We start from the raw sequence: 12,556 nt of genomic DNA, 5'->3' as shown, positions 1-12,556 counted from the left end.
AAGCAAATGTGAAGTTGGAGGTATCTTTTTCTCTTCTTTTTCTCATCTTTGTAAATCTGATTAAGGTTTCTTTTATCCTTTTTCTAAAATAGTTTTTCTGGATTTGTTTTGACACACTACAAATATAAAAGATAAAGGTATATTTCAACAGAGTTTTAATACACATTTGCTGTCTCCTGATTCACATTCATATTCACTAGGCTGAGATGTTCACTGAAAATAGTTAATTCATTAATCCGGTCAAAAGAATACATCATTTCCGTAGTGATAGTGGAAGGTCAATAGTATGAGATATGATGAATACACATATGCATATATATATTGTTGTATACAGAAGCTCCTGAAGCAGGGAGAGAGAAGAGAACCTTAGGCACCACCATTTTTCTGTGTCCATGGTTTGAGAACAGAGATAACAGTAATGATAATGATGATAAGAAGAATAAGGATGTCCATGGTTTTAGAACAGAGATAACGTTCCTGAATCTCGGCCAGCGTATCCATTATCTGCACAGAGCCAGCAAATAACCTGACTTGAGTAGAGCCCGTTATAGTTGTCTTGTTAAACAGGAGGTAATCAGATGAGTGCGGGAACTTAGTTACAAACTTGTCCTCGTCCTTGCTCCCTGATCGTTTTCTGGAATATCTGCTCACTGTCTCCAGTTTCGATCAATCTATCAACTATCTACACACCCGGAAATTGACTATCATGAACTGATTCAATAGATTCTAATCAATAAAATTAGAGTTTTTAAGTCCTTGCCTCTTCATCAGCTCGTTGGCCAGTCACTAATCATTGTCAAGCATTAGAACAAGGAAAAACAATTAGCTCTGTGAAGATCATTAATGGAACTATTGAATCTTCAGAGAGATTTTCAATTCAAACCTGTGAACACACGCCTCTCTACAACTTCTCTGTATTCTTGTTGAATGTTCTGTCTAAGAGTCTGCAGATAACAAAGATAAGAGCTAAGGATAACTTTCTTAGAGAGCTTTTAACTTTTTCAGAATTTGCTTAAAGCCCTTCTTTAAACTTACTTGGAATATAGATATATTTTCCTTAAATTTCTTCTTCACCGCACTGCCGAAGAAAAAAGTGTTAAGGACGACTGAAAGATACACATAGCCATTCTTGAGTTTTAAAAGGCGAAACTCACATAGTTGTGGCTGTTCTTGTTCTGTCTATACCTGTTCCTTTCCCACAACCCGGTTTAGTACGGTTCTCCAGATTCTGAAGAAATCAATCTGAGTGTGAGACAAGATGAACAATAGATCATAAAAACAGATGCAACACATCTCTAAACCCTAACCTCTTGATCCAGTTCTTCGATCTTTCCTTTAATGAAATGAGAAATTCTTCCCACATCATCAACATCTCTCTCCATCCTCTGTTTGATTGCTGCAGAAGAGACAAAAAAATATAGGAACCAAGTTTCAGTTTATCATCTAAGATTCTAAATCAACGATCAAGAACATGCGTCAGAGTTTCCAATTCGAACTCGTTAAGGTTTACATTTCATAGCAGGAGCCTTAGTGACGCCTTTCGTCTCCTCGTGTGCCCCTTGAAGCTTCTTGAGATGCTTGTCAAGCTTCTCATATTGCTTTTCGATTTCTTGGACCTGGACATGAGATATGATCTCAATAACTCAATAAGCGGCATACACATGTAACACGAATTGAGAAGAGTTTGCAGAGGGATACAAAAGCTTTACCATTTTGAAGAAACCAGAGAGCTAATGAATTCACATAGAAATATAGTTTAAAATCATAAAATAAGGCTAAACCAGACATACGAGAACAGGAACAACCAGCATCATTATAAACTCCACTTCGTCGCAGGTCCCTACACAATAAAATTCCAAGTTAAAGCAAATTGTTTTCAAAATTTAATATGAAGAGAAACACTGATCATTAACAAATTTCAAAGCAACACAAGGAACAAATAATAACACATAATCATACATAAGTGAAGGATGATATGAAATCAAACCTGGAGGTGTTCTTCTTCTTCTGCATCGTGGAAGTTGGATCATAGAATGGTGTCGTTTATGGAATTAGTTGTTTATGCTCTCTACCTTCAATGATGATCTCCTTGACCTGATTCACAATATAATTAAACCATTAAATTGTAACTGAAACCAAGAATAAAAGCAAAGTCATCGATCAAATCAGTAGAACCATTTTATGTTGTTACCTTAAGCAAGCACGTTGGCGACGATTGTGTTCTGAATCAACGAGAGAGAGAGAGAGAGAGTCAAATAAATCAATCAAAGCCCACCTGTTCCACAGAATCAAAAAGAAACAGACCTATATGTCCTCAGTCAAAACCATATAGATTTATAAGAAGAACACACACAAAAAAAGATACATACCTCTCTCTGACTTGTTTGCTCTCTCGTCGCCATTACAATGCTTCAACGATTCTAAGAATCAAAAACCACAAACAACCGAGAAATTTTTCTCAGAACTTGACGAAGAACATCAAGAGAAATTACCAGAAAATAGTTTGCGTCGATATAGCAACATTAAAAATTTGTTACAAAAATGAAAAAGAAAATGGAGGAGAGCGTTAATCTGGAGAAGGAAAAAAAAAGAGCTTTCGATCAAAATGTCAAAAGAAAAAAAAAATGTAACAAAATCAAAATAGTAGTAGTAAACTAGCAAAAACTTGTGTAGTTCGCAAGATGCCTAGTGAAGAAAAAAAAAAGTAGGAGAGAGAAACGAAAGTAAAGAGACGAAGAAGATCTCCCTGAAATTTTCCCAGCCCAAGAAAAAAAATTATTCCCAGAAAAAAAATAAAAACTAGATCTACAACTTTGTTCTTCAAAGAGAAAGTGAACAGTAAACCTACAGAATAAGTCCACCTCTGATAATTTTCTTTCTTTTGCCATGATTTTAGTTAAAGAAGATGAATCAAATTAGAAAGTGAATCAATCTCATGTTTTTTGCCAACCCAAATTTAAGAGAATCAAAAAATCAGGAATCAATCCTTGAAGATTTTTGTGTTCCTTATCTCTTGAAAATCAAAGACAATTTTAAATGTAAATGGCATTATCTGTAATAAAACACACAACTCAGATATAGAAGTAATTTGCAAACTTTTATGTGTTATTCTAGTAAGACAGAAATCTCAACGTGTTAGTCTAGTAATAAACCTACTTTTATGTAATATTCTAGGTAATTTCTCAAAAAACATAGATATCAATTTTATGTATTTTTGGGTACTTTTTAAGTTTGGCTTAGGTTTGTTAATATTGATGTAATGTAGTACGCCTTAATTTACGGTCAATAGACGAAAAAAAAAAAAAAAAATTACCGGTCAATAATACATCTCACTCGTATCCTGTATTATTTAGCTAAAAGGCCCAATAATGAGAAAAACAGAGAATCTAAGCGAACTATACAAACCATACACGTTCACGAAATACAGTCATACTTTGATTTTTGATATAATAAATGGTATCAAAATGGATATTTACGTGGAACTTTGACCCCAACTTGATGGACAAAATGTGATAAAATATTCTTTGGCGGAGCAAGTGACCAAAGGAGGAGGTGTGTCGTAGGCATAACTGTAATAACTGGGACAAGCTTCTTTAAACAACATGGAGTACGTAGTTCTTTTGCACTTTTCCGGTGTTCCATACGCGTTCCGGCAACAAAACCTGTCGTTATCAAACGCTAAGCATGCACTCTTGCACGCCACGATTCGTCCCTCTTCGTTCAAAACCTTTAAAGTAGGGGGAAAAAACGAAACAAAACTTCAAAGATTATAATTAAATTATATTCAAATGAGTGCAAGTATTAATTAAGGTGAATTCAGATATTCATCATTTTGAAGCAATATCGCGTCTCTTTACGTAAGGTGGATTTCAGATATTCATCATTTTGATAGTGAGTCGAACTACTAATCTTATCTACTTTCAGAATGTTAGATTTTTTTTAGATTTGAGCATTTTGATTTGATTTTGAAACTAATGGTTGAACAAAAATAATGTCACCTGTAGTTCTTCAGGACATGTGGTTTTGAGATCTTTATGGCAGCCTGAGATGGTGCATATGGATGATGTGGGTTTGGAGTTCACGGCCACGGGGAGATTATAACCGTCCACGAGGCTTACATCGTAGAAATTCGGCTTAGATTTATCCTCTTGTACCGCAATTTGAATAAGTGTTGCCGGCGGTTTTCCGATCAATCCATTACACTCCAAATGTCCATCACAATCACCTAAATTTCGTTGTAATTCAAAAATACTTCAACAATATCGCATTCCCCTTTTCAAGTCATAAACATATTACATTGAGATATAGAAAAGAAACAGAACACTGAATATTCTATATGAAACTCTCATAGTATATTGAATAAAAGAGTTATTTGTAAGAACTACAATTACCTGTTTCACAAGCTTGTTTCCAGTTTGAGGTGAAGTCACAGCCTGTTCTAGCCCAAATACGACCACTCCAACCCCAAGGAGCATCGATGCGTTTAATACCTCCACATGGCAGATAAAATCCACCAGAGGCTAGTACCGGATGGCCGGAGTTTGGGGCAACAGCGGGCCAAATTGGAAATGAACATTTATTTTGCACATAAAATGTTACTTCATGACTCGTAATTTTGCCTATTGATAGCAGCGATCAGAGTTATGATAAGATCAAAATATATATACCAACAATATGATAGAAAATAAGGAAGAAAATTACCATACAAAATACAACTCGATATAATGAAAAGTTGTAACAGGGAGGTAGAGTAGAATTTCATTGGAATATAGTTGTAACTTAAACCGTTCCATATTGATCGATACAAGTTATGGAGCTTTTATAAGTGAGCAGAGACGTGATTTAAATTAAAAAAATCATGTCATTTTCGATCTTAAACTATGCTTTAAGATTGGATTATGGGTAGGTAAGTTAAGGTTTGATCCTTTAAGACAAGGGAGTTGATCGCTTCCGATGATACTAAAGAACTTTTGACTGGTAAATGTGTTGCTTTTACGAAAATCAATGGAACAATGAAAAAAATGCAAGAATTATTTTTGGTAAATGGATACTTATCGTTGGGGCATATCAACCCGAATTCTACAATGGGGGAATTAAAATTTATTATAACAAATACGCCCAATTCTAATTAATATGAAGAAATTAAAAACATATAAGTAGGTAATTTCATATTAGTGATAGAGTTCTCATGAGTTTGCAGAACTCACTTTGTGAGGAAAAAAAAAAAAAAAACTATTTACTAGTATTATCAATTATGTAATCTACGACCATACTTAAATAATTGATAATTTTCGTGATAATTATGTAATCTACAACTATTTACTAGTTTATCCCGAAACTTATAGTTTTGTTCAAGTGGTGTTTTTAATTTTTATTATTTATTAAAACCAGGCCAGACCCACTATGTCTATAAGAACTTTGAAGCTAGTGTTTGTCTTAGTATATTTTGATTTCATCTATTGTACTTAATACTTTTGATGCTTCCTTCACACAACCAGGTACAATTTCACAATCAGGTTGGAGTGGTTTATTTCAATCTTTACAAATACCAGGGAACATCGACACACCGTTCCATCCAAACAAGAGGTTTTGCGTTGCTCTTATGTTTATTTGTGGCCACTTGTATCTTATAATCTCAACCATATGTTTGATTGTAAAGATAATGATAATGTGATTTCCAGGTGAAACAAGATACGTCAAGAACCATTGATGTATCCATATTGAAGGAGTCATATGTGGTGAAGACAGAGAAGAAGGGGTGGTTTATTACAGAGGAAGCAATGGAGAGAAACCACAAGACATCATAGGCTTCATTCTCTTGCTGGCTCTCATAGTCATTAGCAACGTCGTCATATCAAGTTTACTAACCGTCAAAACTTGAACCTGTTGATGAAGTTTGATCTTGAGAGACAAAGTAGATTGAGCAAAGCACTCGTTTCTAATTCTGATGTATGTGAATGTGAATGTGTGTATTACCAAGAAAAGAAACTCAATTATGTCTTGTGCCTAACACTTTCTTTGACTGATTAGTTGACGACTTAATCAGTTCATCTTCATTTTTTCTTTTGCATTTGTGTTTAAGTATTAGCGTTTGCGTTTGCGTTTGCGCTTACATTTATTGTATGTGTTCGTGAAACGTGTTTATGTTTGTATCAGTGTGGGCACAAAATTTTCGTTTATTTTGAAGTTTATGTTTTTAATGTATGTGGATGTTCGTGTAATGCGTTTATGTTTAAGTTTACGTTTTTTCGTGTATGTGGATGTTCGTGTAATGCGTTTATGTTTGTATCAGTGTTGGCATTAGAGATGTGGGATTGTGGGAGCACCGGAGCAGCTTAATTGAGGTTTTATTTAATCCTAAAGCAAACGGTCCACCTGAGAAACAAAAAAAAAAAAAACTCATTGTCAAACCTTAACCGAACTCATTTTACCTATCACAAAGTTGAACTTATGCAAGTCATTACTAAAACTGAAAGCCAAAAAGAGAAAGAAACCAAACCTTTGCTTTTCTAAAGCCAAAAGTATTCAAATTTATCAAAAATCCATGCATATTCAAATGTACGTAACAAGCAAACTTAGGAATCAAATGCATACATACGTACTTGGAAAGAGGAGTGTTGAAGATGATGTGCACCGCATAAGCTCAAATCATGCCTCTGATGATATAAAAATCATATACCGTAGTTATATACTTTTGTTTAATAATATCTAAGGCTCAAAATTGTACCAGAGGTGAATATAATAGCTAGATACCTCACAATGTTGTTGTTCAAAGGCAAGTCTTAGATGACAAAGTGAGTAGTTTAGTGTCGCATGGACTTGGGGAGATAATAACACACATAGTTCCTGCAAGTTTGATATATTCATTCAGTATAGTAAAGACAAAGAAGCAACCACATGATGTTAAAAAATCATGAGATCTCAACTTTTGCAGCTACATAAAGAATATATGAATTACAGCTCTGATTAAGGGGATATCACTGTTTACTACAACAAGCAACACAGAAGCAACACTAATATAATTTAAAAAGAGAAAACTAACATTTACCTAATATTTTAGATCATTCATGTACACCAAAGATTCCTTATTCATAAACTACCATATCACATTGAACGATTAAGAGTCTTTGACATAAACATAACTTGCAGGAATAACTAGATTCAAGACTCAAATACTTACATGCTTGAAAAGGGGTCGAAAACTATATTATGTTTTCTGCAATAAAGCCATAAATTTGTTAGCCCAAAGACAAATGTGAAGAAAGACATACAAAATTTCAAATTTTGATTCTGCAAATGCCAAATGGTACTAAATATATATGTGAAGAAAATACATCAGGGGATTGCAAGCGGTAAGTTCCCCTAACTGAGCTTTATTGGTGTAACTATTGAGTATTAGCCATACATATATTGATGATAGACCACAAAGAAATATATGATATTGAAAAATCACGAGATAGCATTCTTGACTACCCTTATAGTGTCTAAACTCAAACCTTTAGACAAAGTCATCTTACTACTACTACTACAAAAAGTTATCCCTGCTATGCACGACAAGCAAAATATACAGAGGATGTACCTTACTACCACTAATGCTATTGAGTATCGAGAAGTATGTACCTGAGAAACCAAAGTTTTATTTTTCAGAGACAAAAAGTTGCGAAAACATAAACATAGAGAAGAAATCTTATAAGATGAAATTATTTCTTACAAACAAACAGTTATAAGATTCAAAAACATACCTGCTCGTTCAGCTAATCCTGTTGTGCACCAGAAGTTACCGAAAAGCTAGTCTCCCACAACACAACCAATAACACAATGACATTGAAAACCGAGGGAGATAAGTCGAACCTGAGAAAGATCATGTACACACTCCAGTTCTTGGTCTTCTGAAGCTAAAAAAGATTGAATAATTAATCACTCATAACAGATATAAAAGACTATGTGATCAAAAGACGTAATCAATTAAGGAAGTTCAAAACCCATCAAGGGAATATATTATCAAAATCATACCTTGTTTTAAACGAGGGAAGAGACACTAACCTGATCAAAAGAAGAGACACTAATCTCTGCTACAAGCACATCTAGCTTGTGTTTAGAAAGCCGTTAAACAAGCCTTATTAAAGGACCTTTACTCTCCATCAATTTGCAGAATGTTGAATTGTACTCCATATAATTTCAGCAGAGAATTGAATTTCTCAGGACATCATTGTCCAAGCCTTACCAAAGGCTAATTTAGCAGAAATATTGAATTTTCTCAGGACATCATTGTCCAAGCCTGAACAAAGGCTAATTTAGCAGAAATATCGAATTTTTCTCAGGACATCATTGTCCAAGCCTTAACAAAGGCTAATTTAGCAGAAATATTGAATTTTTCTCAGGACATCATTGTCCAAGCCTGAACAAAGGCTAATTTAGCAGAAATATTGAATTTTTCTCAGGACATCATTGTCCAAGCCTTAACAAGACTAATCTTAGCAGAGACTGAAGTTTTCTCTATAGCAGAACATTGAATGTTAAACATGCTGTCCCAGCTCCAGCAAACTATCCCCAGTCGAACAATTGAGCTTTCCAATATTAGAAAGCCATTAACTGAGCCTTATTTAAAGGACTTTTACTCTCCATCAATTTGCAGAATATTGAATTGTACTCCATATAATTTAAGCAGATAACTGAATTTTCTCAGGACATCATTGTCCAAGCCTTAATAAAGACTGATCTTAGCAGAGACTGAAGTTTATGTCAAGCTGTTCCAGTCCAGCAAGACAATACTCGCTTTCCAATCATTTTAGAAAGCCAGCCAGTAAACAAGCCTTATTTAAAGGACTTTTACTCTCCATCAATTTGCAGAATATTGAATTTGTACTCCATATAGTTTAAGCAGAGAATTGAACTTTCTCAAGTCTTAAAGAAAGACTGATCTTAGCAGATTGATATCGGACAATTTCCCCAAGTTAGAAACCGGACAGACACAATCATATAATGTGTAGTCCCTTTCTTTTGGGTTTAAAGAAAACATCAAACTTTAAACAAAACTAAAACCGAAGAAACTTTTTAAGAAATACAAAGACTTGAAACTGAAAGCCCTAAGATTGAAACACACAAGTTTTGAAAACCCTAAAAATCTGAAGCAAAAATCAAAAGAGAAGTTTCTTTCCCTTCTTACAAATCAATCGAAACTTAGAATCTTGCAAAAAAAGGTTTCGAATTTAAAATCACGAATATAAAAATCCCCAAATAAAAACATAAAACACGAATTCAAAAGAGGGATTTTTTATTTTCGCGAAACAAAATAATCATAAACCCTAAGATGAATAGCACAACGAAAAAGAGGGCTTTTTGGAATTTGCTTGACGAGAATGCAAAATCAAAGTTTTGATTTTGAAAAAAGGGTTCGGTTCTAAGAAAAATACAAATTCAAAACTACCAAAATCCAAAACCGAAACACAAAAACTGGAATTTGGTTATGCGTAATCAAGAACCCTAAATAAATTCATCGTGAAGAAAAAAAAAACGAAACCTTGCAAAGACGATGAAGATCTTCGGTATCGCTCCAGCGAAAGAGAACGAAACGAGAGCGTCGGAAGAGAGTTGCAATTGTGAGCGAATCTTCACCGAAAGGGTTAAATCGTAATCTCTTCTTATACAAGACAAAACTCTAAATTTTAGTAACCGTTACGAAGCTGAAATGAATTGGGCTCAATTTTGACGGGCTTAAAGAGTATAATAGGCCCATAGTTTCGTTTTAAGTTTCCCTACTTTTTTTTTGTGTGATTCTTTAATTCTTTCTCATTTTTGTTTGCATAAAATCTTAATTAAAAATAAATAAATAAAATCGTTTCAGAAAACACATTTATATATTTCCCTTTCTTAATTACGAAAGCTAATTGAAGAAGAAAAAAAAAGTTGCAAAAACTAATTTTATTTATGTGGAAAAAGGAAAGAATCAACAACATTGGAGATTGAAACTTACAAGCTAGCTTTTATGGTATGTATAGGTGATATGCTCAAATTAATCCCTAGAGCTACTCTCTCAAATTAAGAGATCACTGCAGTACTTAGGGGTCGAATTCCACAAGGACTCAAGACTACACAATAAATTATAGAGTTTTTCAATTATGCTAAACATATTAAATTGAATTAAAATAAAAGCGATGCAAAATATTAAATAAAAGCTGTTGTAAATTCAATGGATCAAAAAGCTAGACTTAGGGAATTTCTCAGGAAATTATGAAATATTAAATCAATCAATTAATTAGGATTCAAGCAATTAAGAACAGATCTAGAACTCTAAACACTTTTGTAAATTAAATCAGTTCTCACTGCAAATAATATCTAAATTTAAAACCAGAAAATCCAAATCTCTTTGTAAAATATTAAGTCAAAAATCAGCTTTAAGAAACAGGTTTAGATTGTTCACAAAATCACTTAATCAAATCTCTTTGCAAGAAGTAATTTTGCTCATCAAAAGTTTTTCAGGGTTGCAGAAAAAATAAAACTTGGTAGAATAAAACTTAAGGGTTTGCAAAAACCTAAAAACTATATATATATGTCCTAAAACACGTCAGGGACTTATGTTGCAATTATGGAAGACTTTGGGGCAGAATTGTAAAACTTCCAATTTTGTGATTTTTCATCGTCTGAAGAGGGTGTCGATCGATGCTCCAAATCTTGGTGTCGATCGATGCCCATGCTTTGATCCGAGATTTATGCTCCAAACGATCCAAATTGCTCCATTTCGCTCCATCCGTGCTAAAATCCTAGAAAACCTGCAAAGACTCCAAAACATCCTAGAAAACACATCAAAGACTCTAAAAGACTCCTTATATCATGTTTAAAAACCACAAAAACCATGCTATATATCAACTCCCCCAGACTTAGCCTTTGCTTGCCCTCAAGCAAAACATAAACTTAGACCTGTGAAAGAGGTTTGAAAACAGGGAACTCGCACAATTGCAGATTATTCTTTATTTGCACTCTTCATTTACCTGACTCAAGAACTTACTTCTTATACTCAACCATGATAAGCATCAACATTCCTTACTCAAATCCCACAATCCTTTGGAATCTCTAAAATCTCCATTGTCATCTCATTATATAAATTAAAGCAAGTACAGGTGAGTTTTTACCTTGGGTGTATCGAACAGTGGCATATGGACTCTTTTCAGGCCAAGACTTTCTTCTTACATCTCCTTTCCTCTCCCTTTTCTCACTTCCAATTTTTTCTCTTTTCTTATTTTTTCTTCTAATCAAAGGTGTAAGCGAATACTGGTGTCATCGGTAATTTACCTACCCCTCGCTTCCAAGCTTTGTGTGATCATTTGACTCAAGAGTAGAATACTGAGGTCACAGGTAATTTACCTACCTCTCTAAACTGATCAAAATCATCTAATATTTTAATCTCTTTTTTCTTTTTTAAAGCACTGAAGGGGAGAGAGAGGGGAGACATACTTTGAAAAATTGCACTGTCTTGTATGGCCTAACGAAGAAGTCTAGTCCACTGATTTCCAACCCCAAAGTAAGAGATTAAGTCCGGTTAAAATCCTGATAAAAGTTGAGACAATGTTAGATCAATCAGATATCCATTGAATAAGGGCTTTCAGGATTATTGATAAGGCTCATAGTCTTTCTAAGCTTCAGTTCTGAGATCAAGCATAAACAAATAATCATTAGAGTGTTAGCCAAATAAGAGAAATCATTAATCAAGATCATAATTCCCAAAGACAAAAAGAAAAGTTTTGAAAAATTTGACTCAAACTTTATGGTTTTGACTGACACAACTGAAACTCAAAAACAGAAAACATAGTTAGTAACTAACCTCCCCCAGACTTAAACAACACTGTCCCTAGTGTTATCAAGCCTAAGATTGGCAAAAGAAAAATAAATATAAATGAAAAGCAAAGGAAAAAGAAAATCCTACCAGTGGGTTGCCTCCCACTAAGCGCTTATTTTCAGTCATTAGCTTGACTTTGCTGGAGCTCAGGCATCCGGAGGAGCAGAACATAGCATTGAAGTCCTCTTCATCCAAGGTGGTGTATAAGCTTTAGGTGCATGAGGCTTGCCAAGGATGTTAGGAACAGGACCAGGGCGGGACTTAGGTATGGGAGGGTATCTTTTCTGTCCTGCAAAATCATCAACAGAAGAAACAAGCGCTCTACGATAATCTCGTGGCTTGGTTAACTGCAAAACAGTTTTTATCTCTTTGAAATTCTTGTTGATGATAGGAGGAAGTTAGGAGAAGAAGATGCATACCTTGGCCTTACCTGAGGGCTCTGGAGTGTGGATTGATGACTCTTTTGTTTGGGAACAGGTTTCTGACTTGGAGCATCAGTTTTGGACAAGCTTTGTCGCGGTCGTGGAGGGGTGTCGATCGATACCCTCTTGGTGGCATCGATCGACACTGAGCCTGATGCTCGTGTTGCAGAAACTTTTTCAACAGAAAAAGTCTGTCCATCAATAGTAGGAGCTCTCCTCAGTTTATCCATCTCAAAACTCATACTCAAACCATCCACATTCAGTGTTATGTGTCCTTTCTGCACATCGATGATTGCACCAG

At 34.6% G+C, this 12,556-nt stretch overlaps 2 protein-coding genes and 1 long non-coding RNA gene across 6 annotated transcripts; 1 reads left to right on the top strand and 2 right to left on the bottom strand.

Moving 5' to 3' along the window:
- Positions 1 to 209: 209 nt before the first annotated feature.
- Positions 210 to 3,047, bottom strand: LOC104732841 (putative syntaxin-131). Of its 4 annotated transcripts, none has more exons than XM_010452437.3 (13): positions 2,849 to 3,047; positions 2,370 to 2,420; positions 2,192 to 2,275; positions 1,988 to 2,094; positions 1,791 to 1,840; positions 1,511 to 1,616; positions 1,308 to 1,396; positions 1,155 to 1,228; positions 1,036 to 1,078; positions 884 to 944; positions 761 to 786; positions 605 to 682; positions 210 to 504 (listed from the first exon to the last, which is right to left on the bottom strand). In XM_010452437.3, the coding sequence occupies exons 4-13, from the start codon at positions 2,028 to 2,030 to the stop codon at positions 367 to 369; spliced, it is 708 nt and encodes a 235-aa protein (XP_010450739.2). In that variant the 5' UTR covers positions 2,031 to 2,094; positions 2,192 to 2,275; positions 2,370 to 2,420; positions 2,849 to 3,047; the 3' UTR covers positions 210 to 366. The 4 variants fall into 4 exon arrangements, with proteins under 4 accessions (XP_010450739.2, XP_087334570.1, XP_087334571.1 ...); XM_087478444.1 differs by having other exon boundaries at positions 2,862 to 3,007; XM_087478445.1 differs by having other exon boundaries at positions 1,710 to 1,840; positions 2,849 to 3,006.
- Positions 3,048 to 3,320: 273 nt separating this feature from the next.
- Positions 3,321 to 5,452, bottom strand: LOC104732840 (thaumatin-like protein). The gene is made up of 4 exons (XM_010452434.3): positions 4,702 to 5,452; positions 4,392 to 4,619; positions 3,999 to 4,225; positions 3,321 to 3,727 (listed from the first exon to the last, which is right to left on the bottom strand). The coding sequence occupies exons 1-4, from the start codon at positions 4,760 to 4,762 to the stop codon at positions 3,473 to 3,475; spliced, it is 771 nt and encodes a 256-aa protein (XP_010450736.1). The 5' UTR covers positions 4,763 to 5,452; the 3' UTR covers positions 3,321 to 3,472.
- A 16-nt stretch (positions 5,453 to 5,468) lies between these two features.
- On the top strand, positions 5,469 to 6,204 carry LOC104732839 (uncharacterized). Its single transcript, XR_758986.3, has 2 exons — positions 5,469 to 5,586; positions 5,682 to 6,204. It is a non-coding gene; the product is annotated as an uncharacterized LOC104732839 (long non-coding RNA).
- The last annotated feature ends 6,352 nt before the right edge of the window (positions 6,205 to 12,556 follow it).

Source organism: Camelina sativa, chromosome 12 (genome assembly GCF_030686135.1).
Source record: "Camelina sativa cultivar CO46 ecotype springtype chromosome 12, ASM3068613v1".
Classification (NCBI taxonomy): Eukaryota; Viridiplantae; Streptophyta; class Magnoliopsida; order Brassicales; family Brassicaceae; genus Camelina; species Camelina sativa.
Note: the sequence above shows the minus strand (reverse complement) of the source record. Positions and strands in the feature narration are given on the sequence as shown.